The sequence below is a fragment of the Phytophthora cinnamomi genome, assembly GCF_018691715.1.
Source record: "Phytophthora cinnamomi strain GKB4 chromosome Unknown Contig5, whole genome shotgun sequence".
Classification (NCBI taxonomy): domain Eukaryota; phylum Oomycota; class Peronosporomycetes; order Peronosporales; family Peronosporaceae; genus Phytophthora; species Phytophthora cinnamomi.
Window position 1 is genome coordinate 605,603 of NW_027150938.1, and position 17,913 is coordinate 623,515.

A 17,913-nucleotide genomic window follows, 5' to 3' on the forward strand; every position below is an offset into this window, starting at 1 on the left:
ACGAGCTAATTGCCCTCAAGAAAATAATCATTTTGAGTGAAGTGTTGGCCGTTTGGAGCTGAAACCAGCAGGTGAAGCGGTAAGGCGAAAGTGCTAAAGTGATTGACTTGAATACCAGAAAATATTAAAAGACTTTCTTTTTATGCCAAAATAAAATATGAACAGTTAGTACTATTTCGAGAAAAAAATATTTCTCACCAAAATATATTGCTTTGAATATTTATTTTTCGGGATTTTGATTGCGCCCCTTTGTCATGGCGCAGCTCTTCGCCGCGGACGACAAGTTCCCGGACGTGGTTGCGGCGCTGCAGGCGCGAGGGTGGAGGCGCCTGCCGTTCGTGGGCTGTCCCAAGTTCGACCTCAAGTGGACCAACTACGCCAAGATCGCGTGGCGCCGCGTGACGCCGGCGCAGGTCGTCAACCACCTGCAGCATTCCGTCCTCTTCTCGCAGAAGGACCATTTCGCAGACCTACTGTACGCCCACGCATCTGGACAGCGAGACACAGGAGGACAGTCTCAAGTGGACAACTGTTTTCCGCGCACGTTCGACGGCAGCCGACCACGAGACCGAATTCTATTGCGACGCTGGTTCGTCTACAGCCAGGCGGTCGCTGAGCTCAAGCAGAGCCTCTGCATTGGCTCTACGGCTCAATGTGGGGCTGCATTGAGGCTGGCCAAGGCAGTTCTTAGTAAGGATTCGTTCTTTGAGAGGTGGAGGGAGGACGAGGTTGGTTTTGAGGTTTTGGAGTGGTTGGAGGGGTCGAGAGGGGAGGAAGTCTCGGCCGAGTGCTGTAGCCAGGAGGTCAAAGAGGTTTTGAGCGAGTTGGAGCGGCGAGACCCGCAGTTTAATGCTGTGGGAATTGGCAGGGGCGATGTGTGGATCTGCAAGCCGTCGAACCTGTCGCAAGGACGAGGGATTACGATGTGTAGCTCGCTAGAGGAGCTGGAGGAGATTCTGTCGGAAGATGAACAAAGAGAGCAGGAGAAGTCAGAGGCTAGGCTGGAAAGGAAGGCGGTTAACAAGTGGGTTGTGCAGAAGTACATCGAACGACCGCTCCTGCTGCAGAATGGCCGCAAGTTTGATATTCGCCAGTGGGTGCTGGTGACTGAGCTCGAGCCGAAGCCGATTGCGTTTTGGTTCTACAAAAGCTACTTACGCTTTTGTGCCCGGAGGTTTCAACTGTCACGGCTGCAGGATCGGTTTACTCACCTAAGTAATTACTCCGTTCAGCAGCACTTTGTACCAATTGAAACATCAGACGGGATCGAAGCGGGCCGAGACAAAGATGCTGCGGATGGTAACGCGCAGGAAGAGAAGATGGACATGTTTGAGCCCATGTGGTCGTCGGAACAGTTTCGGGACATTCTCAGGTGGGCGTTGCCCTTTATTGAATTGTCTTAAACTGCTGCACTCGACTTGGCACTTATTCCTCGTGGTACTCATGAATGCTATCGTAGGCAAAATCACGGAAGAGATCTGTGGATGGAGATAATTCTGCCCCAAATGCAGAGCACTGCTCGGCTTGCGCTGGGTGCCATACTGCCAAAGTTGAAAGCTGTCGGTGTAAGTTGTTGCGTTTGCAGGCAAATTGAAATCTTCCTCTTTTGACAAGGTTGCTGGTTTTGTGGCAAATTCAGAGAGGCTTCGAATGGCTTGGCTTCGACTTTCTAGTGGACGAAAACAACCATGTGTGGTTGCTTGAGGTGAATGTCAGTCCTGATGTCAGCCACAGCACCAACATCACAGCGGAGTTAGCATCCAAGGCTACGGTTGACGCGCTAAACGGTGTGTTATGAGTTTGTCGATCAATATTTACTGTGCAATCCGACTTACTGTTTTTGCAGTGGTGTTGGACCCGGAAGCCTCGCGAACTTCTGACAACGGGTGGTTGCCATTCGAACTCAACTAAGTTTGACAGCAGACATTTACAATCCTAGATGCACTTCATTATTGAGGCATTGGTTCGAATGGTAACCTAGCTAAGACTTCGCCAAACACAAGCTGAGGACATGTTGCTCACCGCCATTGAGCACTTGATGCTCGCTTGGCATTTTTTCCATCGGTTCTCAGTCGATTAGCCTCAAGCTGAGCAGTCTCATTGAGCAGCCACATGAAACCCGTGGTAGAGCTAAGTGTAGGAGGCGGGAGTACCGCTCGGCGCTGGTCAGGTCCAGCATCGGCTGCGATGGCCAGCTCTAAAACGTCCCGGAGTAGTCGACTCTTCATGTTGCGATCCTCTCGTGTAGTGGTCGAGAGTGATGGAGATGCATTCACTTCCACTAGCCATGGCTTGAGGTTCTCATCCACGATGATGTCGTAGCCATAGCACTCGAAGCAGTGCGGGTCGTTGATAATGACGTTCTGGACGGCTCTCAACGCGTGAAGCATGACTGCATGGATATCTCGAAGTAGTTTGTCTCCAGTACCACGACCACGCGTAGCTTCCACGTAGAGACACAGATTGGCCACGCTCCATTTGCCTCCATGGTTGCTGTTGTAGTCTTCATTGTTCTTCTGGACAGCAACATTAGTGAGGTGCATGAAGGGGTTGTCCATGTCGTCCGCCGCTGCAGAGTATTTCACGTTGCAGAATCGCGCGAAGCCTTCACGGTACACTAGCGCTTGCATGGGGCGATACGACAGCACCAGCACGTACATCCGCAAATCGAATTTCTTGCCACCGACGAGCAGAGGGTTCTCAATGTAGCGAGACACGACGTATCCTTCTTTGATTGGCATGTTGGTCCACCGTTGGTTGGCCCATTTCTTGGTTTGAGAGAGTTTGTTGATGATGAAAATGCCTTTGCCCTGCGCCTTGGAACAAGGTTTCATGATCCACATGACGTTCGGATTCCGTCGGAATTCCTCAACAAACAGCGAGTAGTCGGCTGGTAGAGTGTAAGTCGTCGGCAAAAAGTCTAACGCTTCAGCGGACCATACAGGTGGAGATGCCCCGGAAGCTGGTTCCGACATCGTATTTGCGTTACCATTCGAATTCGCGTTGGAACTCGTTGTTGTTGAGTTCGACGAGCTAGTCGCCACCGATAGCATCTCCTTCTTGTAGCGCTTGATATTCTTGACCATCAGATCTTTGCGAGTGAGTTCGTAGTGGTTGGGGAAATGGTTCACGTACTGACCATCCACTAGCCGCACACAGTTCTCTGGGTTGAACATGTTCTTGATCGTGGTCTTGTTGGCCCAGTAGACATTCCAGTCATCACCTTCGGTCTTCGTCCAGCCTCGACGCTCAAAATTCCACACCACGACGTTTTTTTCGGAGTCCACTCGCCATCGGAACTTGCCTGCTGATCCAGCACTGCTGCTCCCACCACTTAAGAAGGGTGCAACTGAGGAAGATGCGGCTGAGCCACCAGACACAGCCGAAGCTGTGTAAGACGAAGTCAAAGCCCTAGTAGTCATCGTAGAGTCTCTTCGAGAATGCAAACCCAAGACTTCGTTTTAGCGCCAAAGCTGAGCGTCCGTTCATGTGCAACGGCTGCAACGCGAATCCATGCCGCAATCCACACGGTTCAGACGTCACAATATCGGCAAAGAATTCATTCGCAAGTGCTATATACTGCTATATACTTCACATGAATTGAACACATCGTGGGTTTTCAGTTTTCGCGCTCAGATATGATCAGATATCCTCCATTGGGAGCTCGGCGGCACTCGTCTCGGACGATGCTGGTGAGCATGACAGTGAGGCAGCAAGTCCCGACTTGTCGTCCATCGATGCAAGTTCAGACGTATCAGACATGGAATCAGGCGAACGACTCTTGTTGCTACCGCTGCTGCGTAGCTGACGTCCGCGACGCCTCATGGTCGAGTAGTAGCGGTTCTTGACAGCATTGTCCGTCCGTCCAGGGAGTAAGCGCGCGATGTCAGCCCAGTGGTTCCCGATACGATCGCGCGTCTTGAAGATGAGCTCGTCCTCCTCCTCCGTCCAGGCCTCCTTGTTCACTGTCGGACTCAAGTGGTTCACCCACCGCTCTCGACACTGCTTGCCGCAACGACCCGGGAGAAGCCGTGCAATAGCCGACCAGTCATTCGCTCCTGTGGTCTGCACAGCCAGCTCGAGCGCACCATCTTCATCAGCACTCCAAGGGCGCTTGCTCAGTTTACTGTTCGGCGTACCTGGACCTGAGACCTTGGCGCGCTTGCATTGCGGCGACATGGACTCCTTCACCAGGAGCGCCGGATCGTGGGCAGGTGAGATCAGTGCCGCCGCCGTCACTTGTACGTGTCGAGCAACGGCATCTTCATCTTCAGCTGGACGTTTCATAGCAGTGGCTCTGTGTCCTGGCACGGCAGACGTCGGGCTCACCCCCACATACCCCCGAGCAGCGATCCTCGGCGATACACCGCGGTAGGCCATCTCCATCCCAGCCATCGGGGACATCTGCATCATGGGCATCGACATGGCCGTCGGGATCTGCATCTGCAGCTCGACGATGTTCATGAGCCGGAGGAGGTCTTGCTGCAGGGACAGCACGCTCGTCTTCATGTACTCTCGCTCGACCTCCCTCTCCTGCTCTCGCTCCGTCAGTTGCTGGGTCAGAAGCTCCTGCGCCGCCAACCGATCTCGCAGCTGCTGCACTTCACTTCCCGCCTCCCCGTTCTGCACCGCAACATCACCAGCAGCGCTCTCCGTGTGCCGCCCGTACTTGTGCACCAGCTCCTGCATCTTCTTGACCAGAATCGCGATGGACGACGAGGGCGACGTCGCGCTCAGCTCGTTGTTTTGCAGCACGGGCGCCTCCACGTCCACCGAGAGGGCTGTAGAGCCCCCAGGCTCCTTCATCTCCACTGCAGGAGGCTCTGAGACCCCTTTCTGAGTATTTCCGAGCTGCTCCAGGGGCTCGCACTCCGGCTGCGCTGCGCTCGGCTGCGCTTGCGTCTCCATTGTGTGGTCGCGGCACGCGATCGAGGCTTGGGCCTGCGCTGTTGGGGCCGTAACTTGCACGCGTCCGGCGTAACTGGAACTGGCGAGACGTTACAGCGCCGCTGTGCTCGCGAAGCGTCGCGAGGCAAGATACTATTTGTTTCTGGAGGTCGCCTTATTAGGTTCCGCAGGCAGGCTGCTTCCAAATCATTCCTTCTCGGAGACATGGCCGACGCCGACGCCTTCATCTTCGCGGCGCTGCAGCAGAGCGGCTGGTGCGTTTGTCGGTGGACGGAGATGCTGCTGATGCTGTTCTGTGTCCTGCGCGTGAGGTCATGCTAAAATTATTATTTTTCACGGTGCTTCATCGGAGAAATTCAGGCTGGAAGCGTCCGCGGAGGCCTCGTCCTGGACGGTGGCCGAGCTCTCGTCGGACGCGCTCATCGTCGTCGTGCTCAAGTTCCTGACGAGATTGCAGGATGCGGGCGACGGCGCGGCCTTCACTCTCCCGACCGCAGACGCCCGGGCCCCCGTGGGCGTAGCAGCGAGGCACCGCGTGGGGTCCAAGCTCGCCAATATCCTCAAGGTCTGCGCCACTTTATATTTTACCTCTGATACATGATGCATCTTACTGTTATTTTACGCCAATGTTATTTTTTGTCTTTGTATCTCGTTTTAGGAATTGGGCTATGCTGGCGACTGCGGGTACAACCACTTCCTGTACCCGAGCGAGAAGGAGACGAGGAACATTTTGTCGTGGCTGGTGGGGAAGCTGCCGGGGTCGAAGTTGGAGGAGAATGATGAACTTGACAGCAAAAGTGAGGTTTTGGTGACTGGAGGTGATGCTGCTGGGAGGCAGGACGCCGTCTTGGGGAATGAGCAACTGGGGAATATTTTCTCGAGTTGGAAGCGTGAGAAGACGCTGCATGTGCTGCCAAACCAAGATATTAAGGGGCTGAAGGGATTCCAGCGACTACCACTGCAAACTTCACCGCTTGAGTTGCCGTGGACTAGACCCGGAAAATCGACCCGCAAACTATTCGACAATTTTCCTGGGGATTCCGTCAAGTCGGCGTCACTTTTGGAGGCTCTAGCCGTGGCAAAACGCGGAGCTACCGTATTGCTTCGGGAAGAGGAAGTTGAGGAGGAAGTTGAGGCGGAGGGCGTACAACTGGGGCGGAACCAAGTTGGGGCGGCGTTGAAGAATGCTGAAAGTGGTGGAGAAAGCGGGTTCCTCGCTCCGCAGGAAGCTGAGAAGGAGGATGATCAGTTCGCTGCAATCCAACCTCAGTCGTTCTTGGCGACTGCACTTCCGGATGTCCCACTCGCGTTGAAATTGTCGGATGCGGACTCTCTTAAGTCTGGAGTGGCGGTTGAACAGAATTTATCAATGGAATCGGTTGGGTCGAGCAGCACAGATGCAAGTAAAGCTGAAGGGAGGAGCGTTGAACAGTACGAACAACGCGGGGAGCAATCACTCGAGGAGGTCCAAAAGCAGGTAGACGACACGGAGCGTCGTATTGCTGCCATGCGAAAGGTGCTGGATCGTGAACGCGGCGAGCTACAACAGGTCGAACAGCATGTCGTTAAAACACAAGCCACTGGACAGGAAATGCAGAAGCAAGTGGCAAGACAAAAACAACTTGTCGCCATGCTTCCTCAGGCTCAAGCGAACATTGCAAAGCTGGAGGCAATTTGCCAGACGAATGAGGACAAAATGGCGGAACTAACGCAGCAAATGCAGATCGCTCGTGAGCCGCTTCTGAAGGAGCACGGCGAGTTGGAAGGGCAGAAATCGAGTCGGAAAGCTCGGTGCCGACAACTAATCCGCGAAATTAAGGCCTTCCGAACGGAGATGCAAGAAATCACTGGCATCATTCACTCGAAAATGGAGAGCGTTCGAGCGCTAGAAAAAATTCAAGAACGGCAAATGGCCAAGCTCGGCAAGAAGAAAGACTCCGGTGGTGGTCTGATGACGCGCAACATGTACACCTCGCGCATCATGGATATCATCAAGCAAGTCCACAAGCAGAAACAAGATATCGTCAAGATCTTGGACGACATCAAGGGGCTTCAAAAGCAACTGAATGCGGCTTCAGAGAAATTGAAGCGGACTGAAGCTGTAGCGGAGGAAAAGCTCTACACCGCCGCAAGTAAGAGCAAAAGCTCCAGCAGTACGAGAGCTGACGCGTACGTTGAGTGCTATCGCAAGTTCGCGCAAGTGCGGGAGTTGTTCGAGGAGCTCATTTTGGTTGTCGGGGACGTCGGAAAGAAGGAGAACGCGGCGCGCGACCTGCAGAACTGGATCTCGCAGATCGAAGCACGGGACAGCAGCAGCCATTTGGATAAAGTGCTTGCCGACCTTGAAAGCGTTCGCCTCGAAAATGGCACACTCCAGCACGAGTTGCGCACCCGTGCCGCGTAGGACCCACATCGTGGGTTTAAGTAATGAGATTTCATGTTACCTTGTTAGTATTTTACTGCATCTGTTAGCCGAGTGCGGCCGTTTCCCGCCAAGGACAGTTGGAAACGAACAATATTTTCAAGCGTGCCAAAGCGTCATAGGGTCGCCGCGGTTGGCAAGCCACCTTACTGAGCGACTATGGGGTCGGAGAGGAAGCTGGAGAGGAAGTTGCGTCGGAAGGAGGAGAAGAAGGGTCTTGTCGATGGCACTGATATCTCCAGCAAGGTCGAAGTCGCACCCGGTGAGCTGGAAGACTCGACTGTCCCCGTTGATGGAACTGTTGTGCCCGATGAGCCCATGGAGTCGAGCGATCCGGGAAAACCACAACGCGTAATGCCGATAGGGGAGTTACCATCTCGACAGAAGCCTAAGACCACCAAGGCTCCGCGCAAGAAGAAGAAACGACCCGAGGAGGAGCTGGAGGCTGAGCCAGTTGAATTCCGTGTCAACGGCATTCTTGTGGACCGTGATGTCATAGGAGGCGCCAAAAAGAACTGGATGGGGGTCTACATGGTCCTCTTCCGAACTAGCACGCCGATGGGCCAGCGGGTAGCGTTTATACTGATCGCTCTTGTAACTATCAGTGTCACGGTTGGTAAGTAATTCTCGCTGTGAAGGGTGTTGGTAACGAATCCTAATGGTCAGTATGTATTGTGTCCTGAATGCAGCTGTCATGGATAGTGTCAAGGAAATTCGGTACGCAAGCTCTTATTGTGCTGCAATCTAGGCTTCTTCTAACTTGTTTACCTGTGTTCTCACACTCAAGAGACCAAATCGGAGATTATCTGTTAGCGATAGAGGTTGGATTCACGGTCCTGTTCACGATTGAATATGGACTTCGAGTCGCATGTCTTCGCAAACCGAGCAAATTCATCTTCAGCTTGCTAGGCTTCGTGGACATGTGCGCTCTTGTGCCTTCGTACGTGGGTTACATCTTTCCGGAAGCTCGTCCACTGCTTCACTTAGCAGTACTGCGAATTTTCCGTGTGATGCGCGTGTTTCGCCTGATGCGTCTAGCTCGCTTCGTGGACGCTAGCGCTGCATTGACCGAGAACATCGAGACTAATCGGCGAAACATTGCGGTCTTCTTGGTTGCATTGTTCACGATCATCTTGGTTATTGGATCGGCCATGTATCTAATCGAAGGCGACCGCCAGTTTGGAAACATTCCGGTGAGTCTGTACTGGACAGTGGTGACTATCACGACAGTGGGCTACGGAGATATCTCACCCCAAACCATCGTGGGGAGGATTCTAGCCACCATTGTAATGTTTGTTGGTTACGGAATCATCGCCAGCCCGACGCTGCTAAGCGCACCACCGTCCGCACCAGCCACGTCGGAGATACTTGATTGCCCGAAGTGCACGAAGGTGCTTGAGTGCACACGGTGCTTCCAAAAATTCCACCAGGAAAGCGCGAATTTTTGCTGCATGTGCGCTGAACCACTTCGAAAGGCGGAGGTCAAAGCCGTGAAGGCGAGTGGTGAAGAGCGCAAGCGTACGCCAAGGTCACGCGCATCAATAACCGCTGAAAATGGGTTCCCGAAAACACCCGAGAATCCTTCAGAAGTCGAGCTGAAGTCTGCAGGACCTGGTTGCTCGCCTCACGAAGAGATGAAATCCGCGGAGCCAACAACCATCATCTGCTAACAGATTGCTACGAATATTTCTTAACCAAGAAATAACTTTGCTACCGATTATTGAACAGACATTCTGTTAGAATTTGTGAGGTCCACATGGATATGTACAAAACTTGTTGAGACCGCGTCAAACAAAAAGATACTTGCGAACCTAAGTACGAATCGCGATTTAACCGAAGAACTGTGTCTTGTGCTTATTTTAAGCTGTTAGAGTTGTTTCGCTTTCTACGAGTGTTTTTAAATTTTTGATTACCGGTTATGCACGAATTTTGATTGGTCAGCTTTTTAAAGATAATCACGTTTAAAAACGTGATTATCTCAAATGGTGGTTAAGTATCTTTTTGATTGACGCTCACATGAAGTCGGCGAACATGAGGTTGGACAAAAGCAAAATGCATTCGTATGGAGCTACTGAAGTTCCTGATCAGCGCGAACCTTCGATATGGTTATGGAGCTAGCATGACTGGATCTTCTTCGGTGCGGAGCATGGTGAGAGAAGAGTCGAGGTTGATCACGCCTAGTAGCTTGCTGAGCCTTACTACGTAAACCTTCGTCCACGAGCTCATAGCCGCAATTTTGTGCACGCGATAGAGGTTCACGTCCTCGCTGACCTGTTTACATGCCAAAGTGATCCTGTTAGTCGCGAAGAAATTTGCCCACTACTTTTGGGCGAAACGTACCTGAGGCGGATAGCTTTCCACAGGCACCGACGTAAACGCATAGTCATGGAACGGAGGTCCCAACTCCAGCTGTACGATACCGTCAAACAAAATCATCAGTTTAAAGGGAGCAGCAGCTTACGTCGTGAAGAAGGTCTTACAGGGCTTGAAAGAGATGTCGCATCTTTTGGTTGAAAATCAACGAGCGAATAGTCCTCGACCATGGCACTTTTCTTCTTGTCAATGTCGAGAATCTTCGATACCAAGTGCTGGACCCTTAGCGACACATTCGGATCCTTTGCATCGGGCATCTGTAGCAGCAACGTTTGTTAGCATCATATTGTTCGCAGCTCTGACAAAAATGCCAGTGATTTGATTCTTGCCTGCTTTCGATGAGCAGCAATGAATCGTGCAACGGCAATTTCAAGATCGTAGCGTCGAACACACCCCTGTAACAGCATAGAAGCTGTGTGAGCCCTATCGATTCGTCCTTGAAGTCAACCATGTTCATACTAACGATCAATAGCTGGGTTTCAGCGCCGTCGCAGATAGGGAAATATTCCTCCTTCTTGTGGGTATCCTACAAGGGAGATCACAACTGTAAGAATCCCATATATCTCCTAGTGAACTATCGTTTAATGACACTTGCCAGAGCCTGGATGGCTTCCTCGTATGTCGTTTCCTTCGTGAAGAAGACAGACACAGGACTCATGTAATCCAGAGCGTATTTCTGACTGAGGACATGCTCGTTCAAATCATAGCAAACAGCGTGAAGACCCGCCCATCCAGCCAAGACGTCGTAGATCGAAGGTGAGATAGCACCACAAACGAAATACGATACGGTACACGCCGTCATAACGGGGACCATGTGACTCAATTGAGATGTGAGCTCGAAGAAGATCACTGCCGTCGATACTGTTTGCGTAGCTGAGGCAGCAAAACAAGCAGCCCCCACAACAGCATAAGTGGCTGGAGATTGTGTCGGGTTCCAGTATCGCATCAATGTTTCTCCATATAGCCGGCCGACAGCTGCACCAATTGTGAACAGAGGTCCAAAAACACCCACCGACATCGGCGCACCACACGGCAGGAGCGATGTCATGAATTTGAGCAAAGTGTAGACAAAGAGCGTGACTTGCGGATACTCCGAAATCTGCGTCCACTGAGGGAAGCTCAAGTTCTGGTCACGGAACACCTCGTTCACGATCGATCGATCTGAGAGGCGCATAATACCGAGAGGATACGTCAAGATGGCAGTAGCCAAGCAAATGGATACCACGTGAACTGTGCGGCGCTTTAGCGAAGGTCCATTGAGTCCAAGCTTGGCGAAAAGCTTCATTTGCGTCCACCGGAGCACCACAGCTAGCCTGCAAAAAATTCCAGCACCAATCTAAAGAGACACACTTGTTAGAAAACAGCTCCTGGCCATAATTTTCTGTTAACGAGGACTTTGGCACATACCCCAGTGACGACTCCAAGCAGTACGAACGCGAAAATCTCGTAGTCCATGTCGAAACCGGCAAACGTGGTCCGCTCGAAGAGGACGTCGCGTTTGAGAAACGTGATCACATTGAACACCAAAATGCAAATGGATGAACAAATAATGCCTTCCCACAAGCACTTGATCTCGTAGTACTTGGCTGTGACTTCAATACTGAACAGCAGTCCGCCTAGGGGTGCACCGAAATTTGCTGTAGTACCGCAGGCCACAGCTGCACGAATAAAGTTGTAGTTCTCCTGCCCAAAGTTGACCCGCCGAAACAGCGCCAGCTTGCCCATGAGATAGCCGATCATAGCCATCAGGTGGGTGAACGGCCCCGCACGTCCAACAGATAAACCGGACCCGGACGCGATCACTGTACTGAGTGACTTGGCAACAAGTGTGCGGAACGACAGCATATCGCCCGGGTTCTGGTACACGCCCGCAAAGAGCGCCCGCATGACGGGAATCCCAGAACCATCGGAAGCGGGGGAGATAAAATGTCCGCAGCAGGTCGCAAGCATGGACAGAGTGGTGCACCAGCACAACCAGCACATGAAACCAGCGAACGAGTCCGTCCCCACAGACTCGATGATGACCCGACGGAATCTGAAGAGCGTTCGGACCCAGTTGTCGACCAGCAGTCTTCACTCACCCGAACAACACAATCCACAACATCGTTAGGCGGAATATCCGATGGGTCCTGTGGACGAACGTACCCGTAGGCAGCAGCCACGGACCCCAGCAGAACCAGAAACAGCCAGGTGATAGGCGAATTCGGGAGCTGCTTGCACAGTCGAAGCGAGCGAACGCAGAGCTGGCGCATCGTCAGCTCTACGAGGGGCCGTTCGCCTCGCAGCAACTTGTCGTAGTGCTCGGGCGAGTTCGCTCGGTACCACACATCTAATGGCACAAACGTTAGCGTACACGAAGCGCGCTACGGATGAGGTCGCACTGACTCGTACCATAGTTGCCACGCGTGCTCGACATTCGTCCCTTGGCTCTCGACGACACCTCGGTGCCGATGCGAGTGCAAAACGATGGATCTAGATGCCAACTACGCTCTCCAGGAGCGAGGATCACTGACGAATTGAACGGTCGCCAGCATTTCGCCTCTTGGTGCCCGTCGTCCGTTTCAACGGGATGCCTCCATCGATATACATAGTACAGATCCCTCCTCTTTTTTCTTAACGCGTAGAAAGTGTAGAAGGTGAGCTCTTGCACGTTGTCAGGTGGCCATATCGACAAACTTTTGACACGACGAACTATCTCGCCTTGCACAACCCATTGTGAGGATATCGATTTTGGCGCTCAACGCAACTCCCGTCGTAAGATGCTTCACCCTACTGCTCTTGTAAAAGAAAAGTGGTTGCTCTATTTTCCTTATATACTACGCAGTATCTCCGAGTTATCCACTTTAATCCATAAGTTCTTATAACACGCCAAGGCATGGTAATTCTTGACATTTGAACCGAGTCCATTCAATCTAACATGCATCACCACTCTCACACCTGTACAATACACCACAAATCTAGCATATACATGCCGTGCGCCTACTGGAACGACTCGGCTGCGACACCAACAGTCAAGAGGTTGTTCATGACGTTGACAACAAGAGCGGAGCCGCGACTACCGAACTGGGTCACGAGTTCCTGCAACTGCACGTGACCTCGTTCACCGATGAAGTTCTGCGACAGATCCAGCAGAGCTAGCCTGGAATTACCAGCCATTGTGTCCCGAGGAAGAGCAATAGCATCATAGAGATCCATCACACCGTCGTCCGAGATGCAGTTGCCCACAAGTGAAAGAGTATGTAGCCGCGGGAAGTTGCTACAGGGGCCCGCCAACACGTTTGCCACTTGACTCGTCACATGATCCTTCAGTCCTTCCGAATAGCAGAAGTTCAGACTAAACACCTCTAACTTGGACAGATTGGCGTTGTTTAAAGCGCTCAGCACGCTGCGAACCAGCACGTTGCGCGAGACCAGTGTCTTCTCGTCTTGAAAATTGAACTGTTGCGCTTGCATCCTCCCCGTCAGTGCGAACTTCTCCAGATTGGGGAAACGTGCGAAGAACGACGCTCGGACAGTAGGTGCCAGCCTCGACAACGCGACTGTCGACACCTCAATGGACGTCACGAGCGCCGGAAGTTGCGAGGCAGCTTGCGTGCAAGTAGCCGCGCATTGCAGCACATCCGGGGCTGCCAGGAAGGAGCAAACATGCTGCAACAAGTCGCGATTGCCGTCGAAAAACAACGGGCTCGTGGTGGGGACCACCGCCACCTCGACGGACTCGCAGCGAGCGCGCTTGCCAGCGACAGATTCGTCGACCGCACTGCACTTGCGCTTGCGCGACGCCGCGACTTGGAAAATCTGCGCCTGCTCCATGGCAAACGCCGACTCTTCCATCACCGCCAAATTGTTCAGGTGCAGCTTCACCACCAGCGAGTGGAGTCGCCGACTGAGCGTCTGCGGGTTGCGGTACTCCCACGCCGAGAAGGCCTGGCTGTACAGCGCGAGCTCCGCGCGCCGACCGATGTACGAGATCTTGGCGTCCACTTTGCCGTACTTGGCCTTGAGCAGCATTAGTCTGTAGACGGCAATAACAACACGGTCAGCACCCTGTCTTTTGGTAGTCGCGATGCAGCTGCCAGGCTTACATGTGCAGGAGCACGGAGCGTCTGGCACTGACGTCGATGGAGGCGTGCCAGCTCCTCTTGGCGGAGGGGCGCACCGAGGACCAAGTTGAAGTGGCGGCGGACGCGAGGGTGCTGGCGCTCATAGTGTGGCGGTGGGTAGTGCGTTGGTGTAAGTACTGACGCCGGTGGCACGAGCGCAGTAAGTAAGGAGAGGACTCCGTCGGGCGCGTGGCTCGGACCGGAGTGAAGTGGAAATGACAGCAGCGGAGCCCGAGCGAGCTGCGCGTGAGTCAACGACGGGACGCGAGTTGACCAGCGCCATTTGACGCAGCGCTCTCCCACCAGCAGGTGCGCCGCCCAGAAAGCCTGGAAAGAGAGCGGATAAGCTGATCCCACGCGCTCACACGTCACAGATTTCAAATATCGAGATCCTATTGTACAGCATAGCATGATATATTGTAGATCTTGCGATAACAGCTAGTCAAGGCGAGTATGACAGTATATCATATCAAACGATATCGTAAAGGAAAGGCCCGTAAACATACATTTGTAAGTAAATACTATTTAAGGTTACAGCCAAACATTCAGTTTTTGGAGGATCATTACTATCTATCAGTTTTTGTCATTTATAGGAACCCATGCAAACCAGCTGGTCGGGTGTCATGTGGTTCAGGCGAAAAAGCGGACCCCGTCGATGTCGTTTGCTGCTTATCGGTGGGGCAATTTCACCCACGCAGCAAGCAAGAAAGAGGACTGCCAGGTTCCGCGTGGGTGAATTTGGTCACGCTGCCGACCGTTAGGCTACGGGTGGAAGGTATCACGTCCCTAGCACTTGAGAGCATCAAGTGGGTACAGCGCGCCACGTGCGCGCAAGGAGCGCTGATCATCCAGCTGAAGGATGCGGTGTTGAAGTTTACTCCTCCAAAAGCAATCTTTGGGTGGCAGGGATCATCTTCCGAACCCTCTACAGCATAGGCTCCGAACGAGGTGTAGAGCTCAACCAATGTCGACCATAGCGTTGATCGCTTCTGCCCCACGTACTCACCCGATACACGCCTTTCTTATCCCCAACATAAAGCCTTCGACAGCGACAGCTTACGGCTGGCGTGAAGATGAAGCGTAGGTCGTTGGTTTGGATAGCCGACTTGAAGCGCCTGCCGTTCGCTTGCTAAAAGCGTATAGGGGATGCTAAATAACGAACCTTCCTCGTCAAGTACTAGTAGTTGCCACAAACAGGGATGAAGCAAACGCTAACACCATGGGTTCGGCCAAGCCTTTGCTGTTGATCCTCGCGCGCAAAGTCACCGTGTGGGAGTGTTTTGGTGAGTTTATGGTACGCTCTAGGTCGCAGCTGGAAGCGATTATTTTATCCTTCGGTTGTAGTCTGGGCAAGTTGAAGTGACCCGCTTTAACGAGCAAAGCGAGTGCGAAACAGAGGTAGGAGGAAGTCACGCCAACCACCAGCCGGATGGCGTGCAAGTCAGCGCCAATTTCCTCCAGGTTTAGCCGACGTCAGCAGCCAACCGCTCGGCTATTCTCACGGCAGACGTTCTTGTGATCTTTCAACACGCAGTCGCCACTCGCACCGTCGGATGCAGCCAGCTCCACGGCCAAAACCCAGGCGCTCGGCCACCAACGCCAGCGCGAGCGAATTCAACCCATCATACCGCCCTTTTTAAAGGGCTTTAAAAAACGGGGAACGTCTGCCTTTGCCCCAATTTGAGTGCCTTTGCCCCAATTTGCGCGCTTTTGGCAAAGAAACGTCCTTTGATGTACCGTACACCACATAATTGAAAATGGCTGCGGTCGATGGGGGCGATGCAGATGGAGACGCGCACGCGTACCTGGGGCCGCTGGAGGCTGTGGACCACCGCCAGCTCTCCCTCCACCCGGACGGCCAAGTCCTGACGCTCCCGCTCGTGTACCTGCCCGACATCGTACGCTCCAGCCGCCGTCTCTAGCTCACTGAGAGGCACCCCACCCCACTGACAGTTGGCGCTTCAGGTTCTGTTCCCAGGCGACGACCTGCCGCTGCGCGTGCTCTCGGACGCGACGGCCGGCGGCATCCGCGAGCTGCTGGAGACGGAGGGCGCGCTGCTGGCCGTGCTGCCCCCGCACCAGACGGGGCCCCACTATGGCTCGACGGTGCGCGTCGAGAGGTTCAGCGTGGAGGACCACAGCGCGCGCATGACTGGCGCGGCCAGGCAGCGCTTCCGCCTGAGGCAGAGGCTGCGCGCAGAGCCGAGCGCCGCGATACTGTGGGGGGAGGTGGAGATCCTGCCGCAGGACAGAGCGCAGCCGATTCCGCTCGACAGTTTGTGCTGGCATCGCGAGGACCAGCAGGACCAGCAGGAGCAGGTGGAGCAAAACAGGAAGCGGAGCCTCCGCAGGCTGCGCGGGAGGCAGTTCCCGGCCTACTGGGGGCGCGGCACCTACGCGTTGTACGACGCCCGTGTCTTGGTGCAGAAGATCCAGAACATGCTGTTGTCCAATATCCACGGGGACTGGTTCCGCAAGCCGCAAGTGGAAGGATTAAGTGGGGACGGAGGGGGTGAAGAAGAGGGCGAGAAGGCGCCGTTGGTGCATTATTTGGCGCTGCCTAGCGACAGGCAGGACCCGAATTTGTTTGCGTACTGGGTAGCTGGGAACCTGCCGTTGGACTGGAGTCAGCGCCTGGAGTTGTTGAGTCTGAACTCCACTGTGCGGATACTGCGGCGGGAGATCGAGCTGCTTGAACAGGTCGAGGAGGACATCTTCTGCTCCATGTGCGGCTCTTTAATTGCAAACACGCGCGAGATTTTCAGCATGACGGCGCGTGGGGCGGCTGGTGGCACCTTTGTCAACCCCGGAGGCCATGTCTTCCAAGTGCTGACTCTGCGTGAGGTCGACCGTGCTCACGTGTTTGTACATATGGATCGGAGTACGCAGGACACGTGGTTTGCAGGTTACGCCTGGAGTATCACGCATTGCAACTCGTGCTACCAGCACCTGGGGTGGCGCTTCGACCGCGTGGATTCGACACGGTCGCCGGGCACGTTTTACGGATTCAGACGGGCGGCGCTTACTCGCTCCCGAGAGTCTCGCCGACTTGATCCTAGATCTCTGAGCCTAGACGGGTACGACACCGATAACTATGGGGAGTCTGTGGCATCGAGTGAGGGAAGCCCTAGCTCTGACGGAGAAGCAATGCCACTTCTGCATAATGCCGAGTGACAAGGGTCTACGCTTGCACTATATTTTCTAGGTATGCTGCATATCGTAGCAACACAGCTTCGTAGCTTTGAGCAAGCCACATATAAAAGTTTTTGCGGTGGAAGCCCGGGCAGGAGCCAAAGGAGAGAAGTGGAGACGTCACTGTTGTTGGTCGTATGCCTCCTTAGGTAAACGGAGCATCAAAATCGACGCCTGCAACAACAAACGAAAGTGTTAGTTGATCTATCAGCTGGACTAGGAATGTATCATGGAGGGAGTGTGTGTGTGGGGGGGTACCGTAATGTTTAAACCGGAGATGCAAAATATAAAAGTTCCACACGGTGAGGTGCCCTTGGATAGTGGAAAACTGTGCTTCTAGCACAAATGCTAGTTGATACAGAGGAGAAAACCCAAATTTCCGCTTTAATGCAATGACCAGACCAATGAATGCTACAAACTCGACAACTGCGAAAACCAGGTTACTTGCTACTGTCTGCTTCAGCTTCTGCTCCGTCAGTGCTTAGGTATGTGGATAACTGGTAGATGAAAGAGTGCCGATAGGTACATAGAATAAAGGACTGGTAGCATGAACTCGATATACTCAGCTAAAAGCACATATTCGGAGTGAAACAGTGTTTGCAGCGCGTCATACACAGCTTCTTCGTCAGGATTAGAATTCAGCGCCTTACAATTGTTGAAGATGAAGGTGCAAAGCTAGCGTTTGACTGTTGCTGATTCTGTGGTAATGTATCCAGATCAATCGTTTTGGTTCGCAGCAGTGATAATTGGCTTAGATGACATTCGTTGTGAAGTTTGCTTCCCGTTTCCATTATTGCGCTTGGCGGATTCAGTGTAGATGCTACGGCAATCCGGTTTCCTGTGTTTTTCGTCTCCCCAACATTCGATACCCTGACGCTTGACTTAGATGCCAGGTTAATAACGGTAGCGGGGCTA

General features: G+C 53.2%; 8 protein-coding genes across 8 annotated transcripts; 4 read left to right on the forward strand and 4 right to left on the reverse strand.

The window, feature by feature from the left end:
- Positions 1–254: 254 nt before the first annotated feature.
- IUM83_09795 (putative tubulin-tyrosine ligase family) lies at positions 255–1,911 on the forward strand (the record flags this gene model as incomplete). The annotated part of the gene is made up of 4 exons (XM_067934262.1): positions 255–1,372; positions 1,460–1,565; positions 1,640–1,787; positions 1,847–1,911. The coding sequence occupies 4 exons, from the start codon at positions 255–257 to the stop codon at positions 1,909–1,911; spliced, it is 1,437 nt and encodes a 478-aa protein (XP_067799376.1).
- Positions 1,912–2,018: 107 nt separating this feature from the next.
- On the reverse strand, positions 2,019–3,422 carry IUM83_09796 (tubulin-tyrosine ligase family; the record flags this gene model as incomplete). Its single annotated transcript, XM_067934263.1, has 1 exon — positions 2,019–3,422. The coding sequence occupies one exon, from the start codon at positions 3,420–3,422 to the stop codon at positions 2,019–2,021; it is 1,404 nt and encodes a 467-aa protein (XP_067799248.1).
- Positions 3,423–3,642: 220 nt separating this feature from the next.
- IUM83_09797 (Myb-like DNA-binding protein) lies at positions 3,643–4,908 on the reverse strand (the record flags this gene model as incomplete). Its single annotated transcript, XM_067934264.1, has 3 exons — positions 3,643–4,065; positions 4,140–4,185; positions 4,340–4,908. The coding sequence occupies 3 exons, from the start codon at positions 4,906–4,908 to the stop codon at positions 3,643–3,645; spliced, it is 1,038 nt and encodes a 345-aa protein (XP_067799247.1).
- A 204-nt stretch (positions 4,909–5,112) lies between these two features.
- On the forward strand, positions 5,113–7,312 carry IUM83_09798 (uncharacterized protein; the record flags this gene model as incomplete). Its single annotated transcript, XM_067934265.1, has 3 exons — positions 5,113–5,162; positions 5,269–5,473; positions 5,567–7,312. The coding sequence occupies 3 exons, from the start codon at positions 5,113–5,115 to the stop codon at positions 7,310–7,312; spliced, it is 2,001 nt and encodes a 666-aa protein (XP_067799251.1).
- A 177-nt stretch (positions 7,313–7,489) lies between these two features.
- IUM83_09799 (chloride channel family) lies at positions 7,490–9,000 on the forward strand (the record flags this gene model as incomplete). The annotated part of the gene is made up of 3 exons (XM_067934266.1): positions 7,490–7,946; positions 8,020–8,047; positions 8,118–9,000. 3 exons carry the CDS (start codon positions 7,490–7,492, stop codon positions 8,998–9,000), a joined length of 1,368 nt encoding a protein of 455 aa, XP_067799250.1.
- Positions 9,001–9,436: 436 nt separating this feature from the next.
- On the reverse strand, positions 9,437–12,119 carry IUM83_09800 (Chloride Channel (ClC) Family; the record flags this gene model as incomplete). Its single annotated transcript, XM_067934267.1, has 8 exons — positions 9,437–9,601; positions 9,698–9,739; positions 9,811–9,960; positions 10,033–10,098; positions 10,716–11,039; positions 11,111–11,774; positions 11,849–12,032; positions 12,095–12,119. 8 exons carry the CDS (start codon positions 12,117–12,119, stop codon positions 9,437–9,439), a joined length of 1,620 nt encoding a protein of 539 aa, XP_067799391.1.
- A 563-nt stretch (positions 12,120–12,682) lies between these two features.
- Positions 12,683–13,910, reverse strand: IUM83_09801 (Leucine-rich repeat, ribonuclease inhibitor subtype; the record flags this gene model as incomplete). Its single annotated transcript, XM_067934268.1, has 2 exons — positions 12,683–13,718; positions 13,789–13,910. 2 exons carry the CDS (start codon positions 13,908–13,910, stop codon positions 12,683–12,685), a joined length of 1,158 nt encoding a protein of 385 aa, XP_067799388.1.
- A 1,653-nt stretch (positions 13,911–15,563) lies between these two features.
- Positions 15,564–16,980, forward strand: IUM83_09802 (putative myblike DNAbinding protein; the record flags this gene model as incomplete). The annotated part of the gene is made up of 2 exons (XM_067934269.1): positions 15,564–15,704; positions 15,772–16,980. 2 exons carry the CDS (start codon positions 15,564–15,566, stop codon positions 16,978–16,980), a joined length of 1,350 nt encoding a protein of 449 aa, XP_067799403.1.
- Positions 16,981–17,913: the final 933 nt, after the last annotated feature.